This window comes from Scylla paramamosain, chromosome 6, assembly GCF_035594125.1.
Source record: "Scylla paramamosain isolate STU-SP2022 chromosome 6, ASM3559412v1, whole genome shotgun sequence".
Taxonomy (NCBI): Eukaryota; Metazoa; Arthropoda; class Malacostraca; order Decapoda; family Portunidae; genus Scylla; species Scylla paramamosain.
This window is the reverse complement of record NC_087156.1, coordinates 22,447,432-22,466,996: the sequence shown is the minus strand read 5'-3', so window position 1 is coordinate 22,466,996 and position 19,565 is coordinate 22,447,432. Positions and strand designations below refer to the sequence as shown.

The window sequence follows — 19,565 nt, the reverse complement described above, 5'->3', positions numbered from 1 at the left end:
TAACCTTAACTGTGAGCTACAAAAAAAAAGTTTACAGCAAAGAAGGCGTAACGAGGGATGCGTAAAGAAGTGAGGCAGAGAAAGTGTTTGGGTGCGTATTCATCTGTCAGGCGACAGGCAAGAACGTGTGGCGCGGTGCAAGCTACGTCACGACTACGTCACATGGTGCGGGGGGGCGGGAGGGAAAGGGCTGCCTGGCACACGTTGCAACTCGCCTGTGTGGCTGGTAGTTGGCGCGGCCATATAAGCGCGGCACCAATCGATTACACTCACTCATGGACCAGGCCGTGCTCAGAGAGGACACAGCAGCATAACTGTTAAAGAAACAGTAACAACTTACGCAACTGGAATCTTCACCACGTGGTTTGGAAATATAAACGAGACAGACTTTCACCGTCAGTAAACTTCCTGGCTAAAGGTTACCGTTCGTTACTTGTGGAAGCTGAAATAGAGGAAGAGAGAGAAGGACATTAATAACTGCAGCACGCAACTACGAGAGACAAGATAAGGCTGCTGGTGTGGCACTGCGTCACGTGACTGACCACAATGGCACCACGCACTGCTACCTCCGTCGCGCCTCAGGTGAGCTTGGGGGCAGGGGAGGCTGGAAACTGTGACACCCACTCTTCGTGAGTGTCTGGCTGTCCCAATCCTTCATCCCATTTGTATACAGCGACCATTGCTAGACCATCTGTTGTGTGAACAAGGGTTATATTCTAATGGATTGTGTTTGGCGCAACAGGCGGTCGTTGTGCATGACCTCGGGGCCCAGAAGAGCAGCGGGATCGTTACGCCCATCCACCACAAGAAACACTCGCATCACGCCAACATGACAGCGAAACAGGTGAATACACGTGTAATTTGTGCTGATATAGAGTACCTCTACAAAATGTCATCACTGCTTTATGCAGTGTTCTGAACACCGCCGCGTGTTCCATCGCCGATCACAGTCTTGCTCCACTCAGGCTCGACAAGCAATTGTGAGTGCAGCGAGAGACGGCTACCTGAGAAGCGTGCAGCAGCTGTTGCAAAAGACGGGACCAAGTGTACTTCGCGGCAGCACACTGCTGCACGTGGCAGCAGAACACAACCAGGTGTCCGTGGCGCTTTTCATGATGCAGTTCATCAGCCCCAACGCTGTCAACGCGGACGGCAACACGCCGGCTCATCTGGCGGCCAGGAGGGGCCACACCCAGGTGCTGAGTATGCTGCTGCGTGACCCCTTCCTGGATATCACCAAACGTGACCGCTCTGGCTACACTTTCAAACAATGGGTAAGCCAGCGGGTCCCGTACAAGACAAGTCAAAGTAATGCAATTAATGGTTCTTGTTACAGCGGTAATTATTTTTGTTATTAGGAATTAATCTCCTCTCTGAATTACTGAGGTAATATTTCGTTTTGAAGACCTTTAATGAAACAACGAACCATTTCAGCTTTGTGTGCCGCTGTTTGACGCGGTTCTAAAGTGGGACAATGTCAAGATCAAAGATCTGCTGAGTGTGGGCGCTGATCCTGACCTGGACGCCGGGGGCGTGGTGGGCGGCGCGCTGGTGCGAGAGTTGCAGGTCACCACTGCTCGCCAGCTGGCCCGTGCCCTGGGACGGGATCAGCAGATTGCCCCCATGTTTGGAAAGATTAGCGCCGCAAAGGTGAATTATGGAACTGTTTGCGTACCTGTATATACCTGACCGATTGTTTCATTAACGTCACTTGTATGATATCGTCTAGCACTTAGTGGAGAGACAATTCACGTTAGCACCTCATGTGTGAAACCCGCGACAGGCAGCACTAACAGACACCATTCTACGACAGCCGCCAACGTCGGGAGACTCCGGCAAGGTGGATCCTTCTGCCACACTGGAAGGCCGCAGCGCCACTCTCCGCCAGCTGCCGGTAGGTGCCTGTGGGTTTTGCTTCTCGCCTGAATACTTGTCATTTATAAATTGATCTAACACATGACAAGAGTAACACCTTGAAAGCAATGTTCTCAGCAGTTCTGCAAGCACACACGTTCAGAGTTGTAACCCAATGTCGTTTCGTTGAAAAGATGGGCTCCCTGAGGCTGCAGGTGGCCCCCTCTGAGGCGGTGGCTGGGGGACATGACGTGTACCAGACCAACGACTCTTCTCCCGGCTACGTGTGTGTCCTGAACTACGGCGCCTTCCAGGATCGCCCTGACCTGCACCTTGGCGGTTCCGAAGCTGACGCCCACAACGTGGCCAGCGTGTTCAGCAAGATGGGCTACACCGGCCACACTCACTTCTCCCTCACTGCTGACCAGACCAGGCAGGAGCTGACGAGGTTGCAGGACATGCAGGAGGTGCGTCAGGCTGCGTGCCTCGTCTTCGTCATCTCCAGCCACGGCACGTCTAGGCAACAATTCCTCACCAGCGACATGCAACTCCTGCACACTCAATGGGTGCTCGACCTCTTCAAGGACTCGCAGTGCCCTCACCTGAAGGACAAGCCCAAGGTGTTCCTGTGGGATCTGTGCCACGGCCAATACAGAGAGAACCACATCCAAAGCGACGCAGCTCCTCAACACGGCAGACTAGATGAGCCGCTGCGGGACGTGGTGTGCGTGCACTCCAGCAGCGGAGGCTTCACCAACTACACCTTCACCAGGGACGGCACGCCCTTCACCAAGGCGTTGTGCCGCACCCTGGCACACCATGCTCACCACAAGGACTTCGACGAGCTGTACAGGACATTCCTCGCTGAGTACTGCAAGCTCGCGCCTGGTGTGGTGCCTACCCTTACCAACATTGGCTTCAGCAAAAGATTCTTCTTTAACCCAAGACCTGAGGCCAACGCGTGAGCTCAATGGTTGTGCTTCCGCCATTTACATATGTGCTGATCTGATACCAAAGAGAGCGTTAAGTATGCGCGTGAGGTGCAAGACACCGTGGTCACCAGGGAAAGCTGCTGCAGAGACTGTGGAGTCTTAAAACTAACTCTGTGGAATCATAATTTAAAGAGATATACGCACTTGTATGGTGAGCCCAGACTGTATGCGAGTGTCTGGGTTTGAATCTGTCAGCGTGTAGTGTGTACAGATTGTATGCATAAAGATTTTATGAATGTAGTTTTAGTGGTTACTTTTATTAAATATCACATTTGCTACGGAATGTTGTCATCCTTAAAATCCAGCAAACTTTGATGATGCACGTTTGAACCTCTGAACGTCATTCATTGACGCCAACGACAGGTGAAAAAAAAAAAAAAGTTTGAATGAACATTTTTGGGACTTAAGCAAGATAGAAGTAAAGTACTTGAATACGAGATGAAGAAAACCGCAGTCTAGTGATACCATTATCGTTCTCTTAAATTTTCCTTCAAAATTCGAGTTTAAATCACATTTTCCATGGTTATGTCTCTCTTTCTTCTTGATCATCACTTTATTGTTTCCTTTAAATATTATCGGCGTTTTCCTTTATCTAAGTTCTTGAAGATTCTTGTCCGGTTTGCAGTGTGCTGGATGTCTGATGAAGAATCTTAAGTCCTTCATTACAAAAGTGCGTTTGTGTTACGTCATCAAATCTGATAAAATTGTTTTTACCTATTAGTATTCATCTTGGCTTTTTATTATATGAAGAGAGAGAGAGAGAGAGAGAGAGAGAGAGAGAGAGAGAGAGAGAGAGAGAGAGAGAGAGAGAGAGAGAGAGAGATTTACCTAAAGCACCTCGATCCTGAGGACTATATTACTAAACACTTCATATACTCGCTGGCAGAGTGTGGTATGAAGTTTACACATCTATAGGAGAACACAGGCGGAACAAACACTTGCAGAATCAAAACAGTGTATAATGGAAAGGCTCAGGTGACACTAAACCAACACGACGAATTAGTTATGCCTAACACCTCCCTGAAATCCATGGCGACTTCTCCCATGTGACAATGGACCTGGCTGAAGACTTGAGACTTAACGAAAACATAATGGTGGAAGCGGACCTGGCAAGCGGTTCTGTGGATGGTGCGTGGCCTGTAGAAAGGATGATGATGAATAGTAATGGAGTATTTATAGTTGTATTTAGCTGGTTCGGTGAGGATAGAGACTGAAAGCGAGGAATGGAAGTGATGAATGGTACTGGGAATCGTAAAAAAAAAAACGTTTGTATTCTTTTCCAGTTCCTCACTTTAAGAAAAGAAAAAAACATGATATATATATATATATATATATATATATATATATATATATATATATATATATATATATATATATATATATATATATATATATATATATTTTTTTTTTTTTTTTTTTTTTTTTTTTTTTGTAGGAAGGACACTGGCCAAGGGCAACAAAAAATACAATAAAAAAAATATGCCCACTGAAATGCCAGTCCCATAAAAGGGTCAAAGCAGTGGTCAAAAATTGATGAATAAGTATCTTGAAACCTCCCTCTTGAAGGAATTCAAGTCACAGGAAGGTGGAAATACAGAAGCAGGCAGGGAGTTCCAGAGTTTACCAGAGAAAGGGATGAATGATTGAGAATACTGGTTAACTCTTGCGTTAGAGAGGTGGACAGAATAGGGGTGAGAGAAAGAAGAAAGTCTTGTGCAGCGAGGCCGCGGAAGGAGAGGCATGCAGTTAGCAAGATTAGAAGAACAGTTAGCATGAAAATAGCGGTAGAAGACAGCTAGAGATGCAACATTGAGGCGGTGAGAGAGAGGCTGAAGACAGTCAGTTAGAGGAGAGGAGTTGATGAGACGAAAACCTTTTGATTCCACCCTGTCTAGAAGAGCAGTATAAGTGGAACCCCCCCAGACATGTGAAGCATACTCCATACATGGACTGATAAGGCCCTTGTACAGAGTTAGCAGCTGGGGGGGTGAGAAAACTGGCGGAGACGTCTCAGAACGCCTAACTTCATAGAAGCTGTTTTAGCTAGAGATGAGATGTGAAGTTTCCAGTTCAGATTATAAGTAAAGGACAAACCGAGGATGTTCAGTGTAGAAGAGGGGGACAGTTGAGTGTCATTGAAGAAGAGGGGATAGTTGTCTGGAAGGTTGTGTCGAGTTGATAGATGGAGGAATTGTTTTTTTGAGGCACTGAACAATACCAAGTTTGCTCTGCCCCAATCAAAAATTTTAGAAAGATCAGAAGTCAAGCGTTCTGTGGCTTCCCTGCGTGAAATGTTTACCTCCTGAAGGTTTGGACGTCTATGAAAAGACGTGGAAAAGTGCAGGGTGGTATCATCAGCGTAGGAGTGGATAGGACAAGAAGTTTGGTTTAGAAGATCATTAATGAATAATAAGAAGAGAGTAGGTGACAGGACAGAACCCTGAGGAACACCACTGTTAATAGATTTAGGAGAAGAACAGTGACCGTCTACCACAGCAGCAATAGAACAGTCAGAAAGGAAACTTGAGATGAAGTTACAAAGAGAAGGATAGAAGCCGTAGGAGGGTAGTTTGGAAATCAAAGCTTTGCGTCAGACTCTATCAAAAGCTTTTGATATGTCCAAGGCAACAGCAAAAGTTTCACCAAAATCTTTAAAAGAGGATGACCAAGACTCAGTAAGGAAAGCCAGAAGATCACCAGTAGAGCGGCCTTGACAGAACCCATACTGGCGATCAGATAGAAGGTTGTGAAGTGATATATGTTTAAGAATCTTCCTGTTGAGGATAGATTCAAAAACTTTAGATAGGCAGGAAATTAAAGCAAAAAGACGGTAGTTTGAGGGATTAGAACGGTCACCCTTTTTAGGAACAGCTGAATGTAGGCAAACTTCCAGCAAGAAGGATTGGTAGATGTTGACAGACAGAGTTGAAAGAGTTTGACTAGGCAAGGTGCAAGCACGGAGGCACAGTTTCGGAGAACAATAGGAGGGACCCCATCAGGTCCATAAGCCTTCCGAGGGTTTAGGCCAGCGAGGGTTTGGAAAACATCATTGCGAAGAATTTTTAATAGATGGCATGAAGTAGTCAGAGGGTGGAGGAGAGGAAGGAACAAGCCCAGAATCGTCCAAGGTAGAGTTTTTAGCAAAGGTTTGAGCGAAGAGTTCAGCTTTAGAAATAGATGTGATAGCAGTGGTGCCATCTGGTTGAAATAGAGGAGGGAAAGAAGAAAAAGCAAAGTTATTGGAGATATTTTGGCTAGGTGCCAGAAGTCACGAGGGGAGTTAGATCTTGAAAGGTTTTGACATTTTCTGTTAATGAAGGAGTTTTTGGCTAGTTGGAGAACAGACTTGGCATGGTTCCGGATAGAAATATAAAGTGCATGAGATTCTGGTGATGGAAGGCTTAAGTACCTTTTGTGGGCCACCTCTCTATCATGTATAGCACGAGAACAAGCTGTGTTAAACCAAGGTTTAGAAGGTTTAGGACGAGAAAAAGAATGAGGAATGTACGCCTCCATGCCAGACACTATCACCTCTGTTATGCACTCAGCACACAAAGACGGGTCTCTGACACGGAAGCAGTAATCATTCCAAGGAAAGTCAGCAAAATACCTCCTCAGGTCCCCCCAACTAGCAGAGGCAAAACGCCAGAGGCACCTTCGCTTAGGGGGATCCTGAGGAGGGATTGGAGCGATAGGACAAAATAAAGATATGAGATTGTGATTGGAGGAGCCCAACGGAGAAGAAAGAGTGACAGCATAAGCAGAAGGATTAGAGGTCAGAAAAAGGTCAAGAATGTTGGGCGTATCTCCAAGACGGTCAGGAATACTAGTAGGGTGTTGCACCAATTGCTCTAGGTCATGGAGGATAGCAAAATTGTAGGCTAGTTCACCAGGATGGTCAGTGAGGGGAGAGGAAAGCCAAAGCTGGTGGTGAACATTGAAGTCTCCAAGAATGGAGATCTCTGCAAAAGGGAAGAGGGTCAGAATGTGCTCCACTTTGGAAGTTAAGTAGTCAAAGAATTTCTTATAGTCAGAGGAGTTAGGTGAGAGGTATACAGCACAGGTAAATTTAGTATGAGGGTGACTCTGTAGTCGTAGCCAGATAGTGGAAAACTCGGAAGATTCAAGAGCGTGGGCACGAGAGCAAGTTGTCATTGCGCACTTAAACGCAGCATCCAGCTTTGGATCGAAAATGAGGATAGAGAAAGTAGGAGGGAACAGAAAAGGGGCTACTGTCAGTTGCCTCAGACGCCTGAGTTTCAGTGAGGAAAAGAAGATGAAGTTTAGAAGAGGAGAGGTGGTGTTCTGCAGATTGAAAATTAGATCTTAGACCGCGAATGCTGCAGAAGTTAATGAAGAAAAAGTTGAGGGGGGTGTCAAGACACTTAGGGTCGTCGACAGAAAGGCAGTCCGACCTGGGGACATTTATGGTCCGCTCCCCAGATGGGGACTCCGAGGCTGGTGTAGGAGTCGCCATGATGATTTTAAAATTTTTGAGTGAAGGGTGTGTGTGTTTTTAGGTGCTTGTAGTTTTGTGTGGAGGAAGAGAGTTGTCTTTAGAGGGCAGGCTGTGACTGCGCCCTTGTGTTGTGAGACACAAAGGGAAACGTTCAGTGAGGTCACAGCTGGGTTTAATGATAAGTTTACAGCATCCCCTGAACAATGGTTTAGATATCACTGGGAGTAATTACATATATATATATATATATATATATATATATATATATATATATATATATATATATATATATATATATATATATATATATATATATATATATATATATATATATATATATATATATATATATATATATATATATATATATATATATATATATATTCTTTTATTTTTCGTGATTTGAAATTCTATTGATTGCAGATAATTTTTTTAATCGCAAAAAAAGTAATGTGCTTTCCTTAAAACTAATCTTTAAAAAATTTATGACAATAGAAGTATGCTCTTTACCTAAAGGAGACACATTGCGGGTATATTAAGTAGTCTTTAGTGCTCATTTGAACGGTGCTTAGATAATAATATTTAATTAGAACCATTTTTCAATTTAAACAAAGTTTAGGAAGCAAAATCACTCTATTGATTGAAATAACTTTACCATATCAATATTTTTCTTTTACTTTTCAATAATCAAAATTAAACTGGCATTTTTTTCAATTTCTAAAAATTCTTTTTTCCAGGTCTGGGTAATATTATTATTTATATAATAATATCGAATTTTGACCACATTTCAATTCAGAACAAAGTTAAAAAAGTAAAAATCCACACTTGTTTGATTGACATAAACTTTCAATATTAATATTTCTTTTTGCTTTTCATAATTTAGAATTTTGTATTTTAGAGAGAAATTTCTTGATCACAAAATATTTTGTGTTTCTACAGGTCATTATAAATATGAAAAAATTTCAATATCTGAAAAAAAAAAGGCCTGATAATAGAGATATTTTACTTAAAGGAGACGAATTGGGCGTATATTCAATATTCTTTTCTCCTCCTAGGCATGGTGCATTCATAATAGTATGTAATGAACAGATTAATGATGATGATGATGATCATCATCATAGTAATAATAATAATAATATTATTATTATTATTATTATTATTATCATAATTATTATTATTACTGTTATTATTATTATTATTAATCAGTTCACTAAACATTATTATCTATGCACCGTTCTTATGAAGAGAACAGAATATGTAACATACGCACAATATGTCTCCTTTAAGTAAGGAAGTAGGCTAGATAACAATTACTAGTACTCTACTGCCACATCTTTTAAAAAGAAAGCGCCCAAATATCGTATAAGCAACTTATCAAATTTTCAGGAAGCATGAGAGACTGCGGCGCTGTACATACTGTCAGAAAAAAAATGTGTAAAAAGTATCCGAGGTAGGATAATATCACTTCTGCTGCCTCTACATTAGTTTCTTAACCTCGAGTGTTGATATCGAATGAGCCTGTAGTAATGCAGGAACCGATTCCTGAAAGCTGGCACGGACTTGAGGGCAAATCACTGACTGTCAGAGTTGACTTTACTTGAGGTATCTAGCGCAGAGGAAGATAACATTGTTTTCCGCTCGAGACTATGATGTCTAGGCTTGATCATAACCTTGCTGAGAAATTTTGAACGAGGGATGCGTAAAGAAGTGAGGCAGAGAAAGTGTTTGGGTGCGTATTCATCTGTCAGGCGACAGGCAAGAACGTGTGGCGCGGTGCAAGCTACGTCACGACTACGTCACATGGTGCGGGGGGGCGGGAGGGAAAGGGCTGCCTGGCACACGTTGCAACTCGCCTGTGTGGCTGGTGGTTGGCGCGGCCATATAAGCGCGGCACCAATCGCTTACACTCACTCACGGACCAGGCCGTGCTCAGAGAGGACACAGCAGCATAACTGTTAAAGAAACAGTAACAACTTACGCAACTGGAATCTTCACCACGTGGTTTGAAAATATAAACGAGACAGACTTTCACCGTCAGTAAACTTCCTGGCTAAAGGTTACCGTTCGTTACTTGTGGAAGCTGAAATAGAGGAAGAGAGAGAGAAGGGCATTAATAACTGCAGCACGCAACTACGAGAGACAAGATAAGGCTGCTGGTGTGGCACTGCGTCACGTGACTGACCACAATGGCACCACGCACTGCTACCTCCGTCGCGCCTCAGGTGAGCTTGGGGGCAGGGGAGGCTGGAAACTGTGACACCCACTCCTCATGAGTGTCTGGCTGTCCCAATCCTTCATCCCATTTGTATACAGCGACCATTGCTAGACCATCTGTTGTGTGAACAAGGGTTATATTCTAATGGATTGTGTTTGGCGCAACAGGCGGTCGTTGTGCATGACCTCGGGGCCCAGAAGAGCAGCGGGATCGTTACGCCCATCCACCACAAGAAACACTCGCATCACGCCAACATGACAGCGAAACAGGTGAATACACGTGTAATTTGTGCTGATATAGAGTACCTCTACAAAATGTCATCACTGCTTTATGCAGTGTTCTGAACACCGCCGCGTGTTCCATCGCCGATCACAGTCTTGCTCCACTCAGGCTCGACAAGCAATTGTGAGTGCAGCGAGAGACGGCTACCTGAGAAGCGTGCAGCAGCTGTTGCAAAAGACGGGACCAAGTGTACTTCGCGGCAGCACACTGCTGCACGTGGCAGCAGAACACAACCAGGTGTCCGTGGCGCTTTTCATGATGCAGTTCATCAGCCCCAACGCTGTCAACGCGGACGGCAACACGCCGGCTCATCTGGCGGCCAGGAGGGGCCACACCCAGGTGCTGAGTATGCTGCTGCGTGACCCCTTCCTGGATATCACCAAACGTGACCGCTCTGGCTACACTTTCAAACAATGGGTAAGCCAGCGGGTCCCGTACAAGACAAGTCAAAGTAATGCAATTAATGGTTCTTGTTACAGCGGTAATTATTTTTGTTATTAGGAATTAATCTCCTCTCTGAATTACTGAGGTAATATTTCGTTTTGAAGACCTTTAATGAAACAATGAACCATTTCAGCTTTGTGTGCCGCTGTTTGACGCGGTTCTAAAGTGGGACAATGTCAAGATCAAAGATCTGCTGAGTGTGGGCGCTGACCCTGACCTGGACGCCGGGGGCGTGGTGGGCGGCGCGCTGGTGCGAGAGTTGCAGGTCACCACTGCTCGCCAGCTGGCCCGTGCCCTAGGACGGGATCAGCAGATTGCCCCCATGTTTGGAAAGATTAGCGCCGCAAAGGTGAATTATGGAACTGTTTGCGTACCTGTATATACCTGACCGATTGTTTCATTAACGTCACTTGTATGATATCGTCTAGCACTTAGTGGAGAGACAATTCACGTTAGCACCTCATGTGTGAAACCCGCGACAGGCAGCACTAACAGACACCATTCTACGACAGCCGCCAACGTCGGGAGACTCCGGCAAGGTGGATCCTTCTGCCACACTGGAAGGCCGCAGCGCCACTCTCCGCCAACTGCCGGTAGGTGCCTGTGGGTTTTGCCTCTCGCTGAATACTTGTCATTTATAACCTGATCTAACACATGACAAGAGTAACACCTTGAAAGCAATGTTCTCAGCAGTTCTGCAAGCACACACGTTCAGAGTTGTAACCCAATGTCGTTTCGTTGAAAAGATGGGCTCCCTGAGGCTGCAGGTGGCCCCCTCTGAGGCGGTGGCTGGGGGACATGACGTGTACCAGACCAACGACTCTTCTCCCGGCTACGTGTGTGTCCTGAACTACGGCGCCTTCCAGGATCGCCCTGACCTGCACCTTGGCGGTTCCGAAGCTGACGCCCACAACGTGGCCAGCGTGTTCAGCAAGATGGGCTACACCGGCCACACTCACTTCTCCCTCACTGCTGACCAGACCAGGCAGGAGCTGACGAGGTTGCAGGACATGCAGGAGGTGCGTCAGGCTGCGTGCCTCGTCTTCGTCATCTCCAGCCACGGCACGTCTAGGCAACAATTCCTCACCAGCGACATGCAACTCCTGCACACTCAATGGGTGCTCGACCTCTTCAAGGACTCGCAGTGCCCTCACCTGAAGGACAAGCCCAAGGTGTTCCTGTGGGATCTGTGCCACGGCCAATACAGAGAGAACCACATCCAAAGCGACGCAGCTCCTCAACACGGCAGACTAGATGAGCCGCTGCGGGACGTGGTGTGCGTGCACTCCAGCAGCGGAGGCTTCACCAACTACACCTTCACCAGGGACGGCACGCCCTTCACCAAGGCGTTGTGCCGCACCCTGGCACACCATGCTCACCACAAGGACTTCGACGAGCTGTACAGGACATTCCTCGCTGAGTACTGCAAGCTCGCGCCTGGTGTGGTGCCTACCCTTACCAACATTGGCTTCAGCAAAAGATTCTTCTTTAACCCAAGACCTGAGGCCAACGCGTGAGCTCAATGGTTGTGCTTCCGCCATTTACATATGTGCTGATCTGATACCAAAGAGAGCGTTAAGTATGCGCGTGAGGTGCAAGACACCGTGGTCACCAGGGAAAGCTGCTGCAGAGACTGTGGAGTCTTAAAACTAACTCTGTGGAATCATAATTTAAAGAGATATACGCACTTGTATGGTGAGCCCAGACTGTATGCGAGTGTCTGGGTTTGAATCTGTCAGCGTGTAGTGTGTACAGATTGTATGCATAAAGATTTTATGAATGTAGTTTTAGTGGTTACTTTTATTAAATATCACATTTGCTACGGAATGTTGTCATCCTTAAAATCCAGCAAACTTTGATGATGCACGTTTGAACCTCTGAACGTCATTCGTTGACGCCAACGACAGGTGAAAAAAAAAAAAAAAGTTTGAATGAACATTTTTGGGACTTAAGCAAGATACTCGTAGAAGTAAAGTACTTGAATACGAGATGAAGAAAACCGCAGTCTAGTGATACCATTATCGTTCTCTTAAATTTTCCTTCAAAATTCGAGTTTAAATCACATTTTCCATGGTTATGTCTCTCTTTCTTCTTGATCATCACTTTATTGTTTCCTTTAAATATTATCGGCGTTTTCCTTTATCTAAGTTCTTGAAGATTCTTGTCCGGTTTGCAGTGTGCTGGATGTCTGATGAAGAATCTTAAGTCCTTCATTACAAAAGTGCGTTTGTGTTACGTCATCAAATCTGATAAAATTGTTTTTACCTATTAAGCCCCGTACACACGGAGCATCTTGATGCGCGATGTGTTGAAGCGACGAGTTGAAAAACGTTAATTTCAACTCGTCGCTGCACCATGAACACAATCATGACGCGGAGCCATTTCAAATCGCTGAGCAGTGTGTCAATGACCGCTGAAGAAGAAGGACGCACGCGCTCTCTCTTCCGCCCTGCTTTCATACAATGGCTCAACCAACAAAGCCGTTCGAATGGACGAAGTGTATTACCTTACATTTCATTGAGTTGCTAAAGCAGCACCCAGTTATTTGGAATATCAAGTGCAAGGAGTACAAGATGAGAAATATCAAGAGTATAAACATGGAAACTCTAAAAGCTGACTTATCTTCTTTTGTAAATTGTAATGTGCGGTATGAAGACATCACCAAAAAACTCCATACACTGAAAACACAGTTTCACAGAGAAATGACTGCCATCAATGCATCAAAGAAGTCTGGTGCTGGCACGACAGATGTATACACTCCAAAGCTGTGGTGCTTTAATGATTTACTTTTCCTTGCTGAAGGAGAAATCATACGTACCTCAACTTCCAGTTTAGATGTGGAAACTACTGAAAACCTTCGACAAGTAAGTTAATAATTTTGATGTGTTTACATAATCATGACCATAATTTATATACTGAAAATGTATATGCCAAACAAATTATTATTCTCTTTCTCTTCTCTCTAGGGGGATGACCATGTACTGGCAGCCAGTTACAACTTAGATGGCGGAGGAAACACTCAACAAGTAAGTTCATAGTTTTATATAAGTACATCAACATAATTCAAATTTGTACACAAATCAAAATATCCCTATGAAAATCTCTCTCTCTCTCTCTCTCTCTCTCTCTCTCTCTCTCTCTCTCTCTCTCTCTCTCTCGTATATACCACACATACGTTGTTGCCAAGGTACAGCTCCTTCCTCATTGCAATACTCCATGAACTCTTTCCTGATGTCTTTTGCCTCATTTGTAGGATGTCTCTGTATTCTATCCAAAGGCAGAAGCTGTCTGTTATCACGCCATGCCCCTGGTGTTACTACTCCATCATCAATATTCTCATTGTCAAAGCTATCCACAGGTGTATAGCTTGATGCGTGTTCCCTGCGTAAGAAATTGTGCAGGGCCGTGCAGGCAAGAACAATTTTTTCTACTTTTTGAGGGGACAAATTTATTGAACTTAGGAGAACACGAAATCTATTTGCCATGATGCCAAATGCGTTTTCTACAACTCGGCGCGCTCTTGAAAGCCTGTAGGAAAAAACTCTTTGTTCATTATTTTGATGCTTCAAAGGATATGGTTTCATGAAGCATCTCTTGAGTGGGAATGCATCATCACCAAGGAAGACGTATGGCAGTATTCTGTGGCTGTCACTTAGCTGCTCATCTGCAGGAAGCCCTGCTGTTCCTGCTTGCAGGCGCGCGCACAGGCTCGTGTTTGCCCACACACCACCATCTGAAACACGCCCATTTGTTCCAACATCTACATAAAGGAACTCGTAATTTGCGTTCACGACAGCCATAAGAACTATACTGTGAGAACCCTTATAGTTGAAGTAGTAGGAACCACTCTCTTTTGGAGGGGATATTGCGATATGCTTTCCATCTACCGCTCCAACACAGTGCGGGAAATTCCACTTTTCAAAGGACCTCGCCACTGTCTTCCACTCTTCAGGAGTTGTTGGCATCTGTAAAGAAAAAAAAAAAAAGCTTCGTTCTTTCCTTGTACATGTAGGTAAATTTTTAATATTCTTAATAAAAATAAACTACTAATATAATTTCCACATATAGGTGAATTGGCAACTGTGCTACGGAGCGATGACTAATCACTGGACATCCCATCGCCCCACTCTGTGCCATCACCTGCACCCAGCGTGACAAATGCATCTTCAGTCAACCCTTCGCCGTCGCCTTCCAACCTTTCTGCCTGTAGTTCGAGTGGGACTTCAAAAAAGAGGAAGGCAGTTGACCAAACTGATAAAGTTTTGGAAGTTGCTCTTAGTAAACTCTCATCCCTTCCCAGTCATGGATGTAGATCCATATCTCGACAGCATAGCAGTTAGTTTATAATGGGCTTAAGAATATGAGTGAAGACCAGCGGAAATTGGCCAGGAAGCTAATATTTGATGCTCTAAGCATGGGTGACATGGGAGATCTTACTAGGGAACATCAGATATTGCGAGTAGTAGGTTCGGACAATTTCATGGCATGAAAAGGTAGTTAAGTATTTAGGTTACAGCATATTGCCGTACAAAGTACAATTTTACATAACTATTATGAACATTTTTTTTTTCTTTTTGTTCATGTGATATGTAAAAATAATAAAGGAATGAAAACTATCAGTACGTACTTTGTATCCACCTTATGAAACTCACCTTAAGATAATCCTCCCTTAGGACATTATAGATGGCTGCACAGGTTTCAGGGATGATCAGACCGAGGCTCTGTTTTGAAATTCTAGTGGAATACTGGAGACTTGTGTAGGATCCTCCAGCGGCAAGGAAGCGAAGTGTTGCTTCAAGACGAGCACCCGGTGGTATGCTGTCTCGGATGCCGGTGTCCTGCTTGCAAATATATGGATTTATCTTTTTCAGCAATTCATGAAATGCAGTGAATGGCATTCGCGTATAATTTTCAAAGTCTATTTGATTTTCTGCCAGTAGCTCAAGAAATACTTGATCAAAGCTCCCTCGCAGAGACCGCCGAGAAAGCCACTGTTTGCACCACAAAGTCCGACGTTTCTTTTTCAAAAGTTTTTTTTTAGCTGCACACACAGCAACTATACTCCACAGTACAGTTTGTTCGCAGAGTAGAGTGTCGGCATACATACTTCTCCCGTGAAAGCCAAATGATGACTGAGATCTGATGGCTCACACAAGGATGAGATTCGCAGTGATGCAGCCCGTTTGGACGCTAGTGTCAATTTTTCAACACCACTACTGCATCACGTCGCTGACACGTGATGCTCCGTGTGTACGGGGCTTTAGTATTCATCTTGGCTTTTTTATTATATGAAGAGAGAGAGAGAGAGAGAGAGAGAGAGAGAGATTTACCTAAAACACCTCGATCTTGAGGACTATATTACTAAACACTTCATATACTCGCTGGCAGAGTGTGGTATGAAGTTTACACATCTATAGGAGAACACAGGCGGAACAAACACTTGCAGAATCAAAACAGTGTATAATGGAAAGGCTCAGGTGACACTAAACCAACACGACGAATTAGTTATGCCTAACACCTCCCTGAAATCCATGGCGACTTCTCCCATGTGACAATGGACCTGGCTGAAGACTTGAGACTTAACGAAAACATAATGGTGGAAGCGGACCTGGCAAGCGGTTCTGTGGATGGTGCGTGGCCTGTAGAAAGGATGATGATGAATAGTAATGGAGTATTTATAGTTGTATTTAGCTGGTTCGGTGAGGATAGAGACTGAAAACGAGGAATGGAAGTGATGAATGGTACTGGGAATCGTAAAAAAAAAATGTTTGTATTCTTTTCCAGTTCCTGACTTTAAGAAAAGAAAAAAACATGATATATATATATATATATATATATATATATATATATATATATATATATATATATATATATATATATATATATATATATATATATATATATTTTTTTTTTTTTTTTTTTTTTTTTTTTTTTTTTTTTTTTTTGTAGGAAGGACACTGGCCAAGGGCAACAAAAATACAATAAAAAAATATGCCCACTGAAATGCCAGTCCCATAAAAGGGTCAAAGCAGTGGTCAAAAATTGATGAATAAGTATCTTGAAACTTCCCTCTTGAAGGAATTCAAGTCACAGGAAGGTAGAAATACAGAAGCAGGCAGGGAGTTCCAGAGTTTACCAGAGAAAGGGATGAATGATTGAGAATACTGGTTAACTCTTGCGTTCGAGAGGTGGACAGAATAGGGGTGAGAGAAAGAAGAAAGTCTTGTGCAGCTAAGCCGCGGGAGGAGAGGCATGCAGTTAGCAAGATTAGAAGAACAGTTAGCATGAAAATAGCGGTAGAAGACAGCTAGAGATGCAACATTGAGGCGGTGAGAGAGAGGCTGAAGACAGTCAGTTAGAGGAGAGGAGTTGATGAGACGAAAACCTTTTGATTCCACCCTGTCTAGAAGAGCAGTATAAGTGGAACCCCCCCAGACATGTGAAGCATACTCCATACATGGACTGATAAGGCCCTTGTACAGAGTTAGCAGCTGGGGGGGTGAGAAAACTGGCGGAGACGTCTCAGAACGCCTAACTTCATAGAAGCTGTTTTAGCTAGAGATGAGATGTGAAGTTTCCAGTTCAGATTATAAGTAAAGGACAAACCGAGGATGTTCAGTGTAGAAGAGGGGGACAGTTGAGTGTCATTGAAGAAGAGGGGATAGTTGTCTGGAAGGTTGTGTCGAGTTGATAGATGGAGGAATTGTTTTTTTGAGGCACTGAACAATACCAAGTTTGCTCTGCCCCAATCAAAAATTTTAGAAAGATCAGAAGTCAAGCGTTCTGTGGCTTCCCTGCGTGAAATGTTTACCTCCTGAAGGTTTGGACGTCTATGAAAAGACGTGGAAAAGTGCAGGGTGGTATCATCAGCGTAGGAGTGGATAGGACAAGAAGTTTGGTTTAGAAGATCATTAATGAATAATAAGAAGAGAGTAGGTGACAGGACAGAACCCTGAGGAACACCACTGTTAATAGATTTAGGAGAAGAACAGTGACCGTCTACCACAGCAGCAATAGAACGGTCAGAAAGGAAACTTGAGATGAAGTTACAAAGAGAAGGATAGAAGCCGTAGGAGGGTAGTTTGGAAATCAAAGCTTTGCGTCAGACTCTATCAAAAGCTTTTGATATGTCCAAGGCAACAGCAAAAGTTTCACCAAAATCTTTAAAAGAGGATGACCAAGACTCAGTAAGGAAAGCCAGAAGATCACCAGTAGAGCGGCCTTGACAGAACCCATACTGGCGATCAGATAGAAGGTTGTGAAGTGATATATGTTTAAGAATCTTCCTGTTGAGGATAGATTCAAAAACTTTAGATAGGCAGGAAATTAAAGCAAAAAGACGGTAGTTTGAGGGATTAGAACGGTCACCCTTTTTAGGAACAGCTGAATGTAGGCAAACTTCCAGCAAGAAGGATTGGTAGATGTTGACAGACAGAGTTGAAAGAGTTTGACTAGGCAAGGTGCAAGCACGGAGGCACAGTTTCGGAGAACAATAGGAGGGACCCCATCAGGTCCATAAGCCTTCCGAGGGTTTAGGCCAGCGAGGGTTTGGAAAACATCATTGCGAAGAATTTTTAATAGGTGGCATGAAGTAGTCAGAGGGTGGAGGAGAGGAAGGAACAAGCCCAGAATCGTCCAAGGTAGAGTTTTTAGCAAAGGTTTGAGCGAAGAGTTCAGCTTTAGAAATAGATGTGATAGCAGTGGTGCCATCTGGTTGAAATAGAGGAGGGAAAGAAGAAAAAGCAAAGTTATTGGAGATATTTTGGCTAGGTGCCAGAAGTCACGAGGGGAGTTAGATCTTGAAAGGTTTTGACATTTTCTGTTAATGAAGGAGTTTTTGGCTAGTTGGAGAACAGACTTGGCATGGTTCCGGATAGAAATATAAAGTGCATGAGATTCTGGTGATGGAAGGCTTAAGTACCTTTTGTGGGCCACCTCTCTATCATGTATAGCACGAGAACAAGCTGTGTTAAACCAAGGTTTAGAAGGTTTAGGACGAGAAAAAGAATGAGGAATGTACGCCTCCATTCGAGACACTATCACCTCTGTTATGCACTCAGCACACAAAGGCGGGTCTCTGACACGGAAGCAGTAATCATTCCAAGGAAAGTCAGCAAAATACCTCCTCAGGTCCCCCCAACTAGCAGAGGCAAAACGCCAGAGACACCTTCGTTTAGGGGGATCCTGAGGAGGGATTGGAGCGATAGGACAAAATAAAGATATGAGATTGTGATTGGAGGAGCCCAACGGAGAAGAAAGAGTGACAGCATAAGCAGAAGGATTAGAGGTCAGGAAAAGGTCAAGAATGTTGGGCGTATCTCCAAGACGGTCAGGAATACGAGTAGGGTGTTGCACCAATTGCTCTAGGTCATGGAGGATAGCAAAGTTGTAGGCTAGTTCACCAGGATGGTCAGTGAGGGGAGAGGAAAGCCAAAGCTGGTGGTGAACATTGAAGTCTCCAAGAATGGAGATCTCTGCAAAAGGGAAGAGGGTCAGAATGTGCTCCACTTTGGAAGTTAAGTAGTCAAAGAATTTCTTATAGTCAGAGGAGTTAGGTGAGAGGTATACAGCACAGGTAAATTTAGTATGAGGGTGACTCTGTAGTCGTAGCCAGATAGTGGAAAACTCGGAAGATTCAAGAGCGTGGGCACGAGAGCAAGTTGTCATTGCGCACTTAAACGCAGCATCCAGCTTTGGATCGAAAATGAGGATAGAGAAAGTAGGAGGGAACAGAAAAGGGGCTACTGTCAGTTGCCTCAGACGCCTGAGTTTCAGTGAGGAAAAGAAGATGAAGTTTAGAAGAGGAGAGGTGGTGTTCTGCAGATTGAAAATTAGATCTTAGATCGCGAATGTTGCAGAAGTTAATGAAGAAAAAGTTGAGGGGGGTGTCAAGACACTTAGGGTCGTCGACAGAAAGGCAGTCCGACCTGGGGACATTTATGGTCCGCTCCCCAGATGGGGACTCCGAGGCTGGTGTAGGAGTCGCCATGATGATTTTAAAATTTTTGAGTGAAGGGTGTGTGTGTTTTTAGGTGCTTGTAGTTTTGTGTGGAGGAAGAGAGTTGTCTTTAGAGGGCAGGCTGTGACTGCGCCCTTGTGTTGTGAGACACAAAGGGAAACGTTCAGTGAGGTCACAGCTGGGTTTAATGATAAGTTTACAGCATCCCCTGAACAATGGTTTAGATCTCACTGGGAGTAATTACATATATATGTTACAGTCAATACCTGAATCCAGACAATTTGTAAAGTGACTTATTTTTTCAGGCAATTTGTGAACTGCCTGGTTAGGTTAGGTTAGGTTAGGTTAGGTTAGGTTAGG

The 19,565-nt window shown here is 44.2% G+C and overlaps 2 protein-coding genes and 1 long non-coding RNA gene across 5 annotated transcripts; all 3 read left to right on the top strand.

Moving 5' to 3' along the window:
- The first annotated feature begins 270 nt into the window (after nucleotides 1-270).
- Nucleotides 271-3,084, top strand: LOC135101425 (caspase-like). 2 transcript variants are annotated; one of them, XM_064005365.1, is made up of 6 exons: nucleotides 271-582; nucleotides 743-844; nucleotides 966-1,274; nucleotides 1,435-1,650; nucleotides 1,814-1,894; nucleotides 2,049-3,084. In XM_064005365.1, the coding sequence occupies exons 1-6, from the start codon at nucleotides 547-549 to the stop codon at nucleotides 2,817-2,819; spliced, it is 1,515 nt and encodes a 504-aa protein (XP_063861435.1). In that variant the 5' UTR covers nucleotides 271-546; the 3' UTR covers nucleotides 2,820-3,084. The 2 variants fall into 2 exon arrangements, with proteins under 2 accessions (XP_063861435.1, XP_063861434.1); XM_064005364.1 differs by having other exon boundaries at nucleotides 272-582; nucleotides 1,784-1,894.
- A 6,130-nt stretch (nucleotides 3,085-9,214) lies between these two features.
- LOC135101424 (caspase-like) lies at nucleotides 9,215-12,065 on the top strand. Of its 2 annotated transcripts, none has more exons than XM_064005363.1 (6): nucleotides 9,215-9,527; nucleotides 9,688-9,789; nucleotides 9,911-10,219; nucleotides 10,380-10,595; nucleotides 10,759-10,839; nucleotides 10,993-12,065. In XM_064005363.1, the coding sequence occupies exons 1-6, from the start codon at nucleotides 9,492-9,494 to the stop codon at nucleotides 11,761-11,763; spliced, it is 1,515 nt and encodes a 504-aa protein (XP_063861433.1). In that variant the 5' UTR covers nucleotides 9,215-9,491; the 3' UTR covers nucleotides 11,764-12,065. The 2 variants fall into 2 exon arrangements, with proteins under 2 accessions (XP_063861433.1, XP_063861432.1); XM_064005362.1 differs by having other exon boundaries at nucleotides 10,729-10,839.
- A 162-nt stretch (nucleotides 12,066-12,227) lies between these two features.
- On the top strand, nucleotides 12,228-15,516 carry LOC135101423 (uncharacterized). Its single transcript, XR_010269267.1, has 3 exons — nucleotides 12,228-13,110; nucleotides 13,213-13,272; nucleotides 14,315-15,516. It is a non-coding gene; the product is annotated as an uncharacterized LOC135101423 (long non-coding RNA).
- The last annotated feature ends 4,049 nt before the right edge of the window (nucleotides 15,517-19,565 follow it).

What these genes read in the sequence shown, in the direction of transcription:
- LOC135101425 (XM_064005364.1), top strand. Translation starts at nt 547, where the DNA reads ATGGCACCACGCACTGCTACCTCCGTCGCGCCTCAG. An exon ending in CCAACATGACAGCGAAACAG is followed by an intron (nt 845 to 965) that starts GTGAATACACGT and finishes TGCTCCACTCAG; the next exon opens with GCTCGACAAGCAATTGTGAG. An exon ending in CCACTCTCCGCCAGCTGCCG is followed by an intron (nt 1,895 to 2,048) that starts GTAGGTGCCTGT and finishes TTCGTTGAAAAG; the next exon opens with ATGGGCTCCCTGAGGCTGCA.
- LOC135101424 (XM_064005362.1), top strand. Translation starts at nt 9,492, where the DNA reads ATGGCACCACGCACTGCTACCTCCGTCGCGCCTCAG. An exon ending in GCTACACTTTCAAACAATGG is followed by an intron (nt 10,220 to 10,379) that starts GTAAGCCAGCGG and finishes GAACCATTTCAG; the next exon opens with CTTTGTGTGCCGCTGTTTGA. An exon ending in GAAAGATTAGCGCCGCAAAG is followed by an intron (nt 10,596 to 10,728) that starts GTGAATTATGGA and finishes AACCCGCGACAG; the next exon opens with GCAGCACTAACAGACACCAT.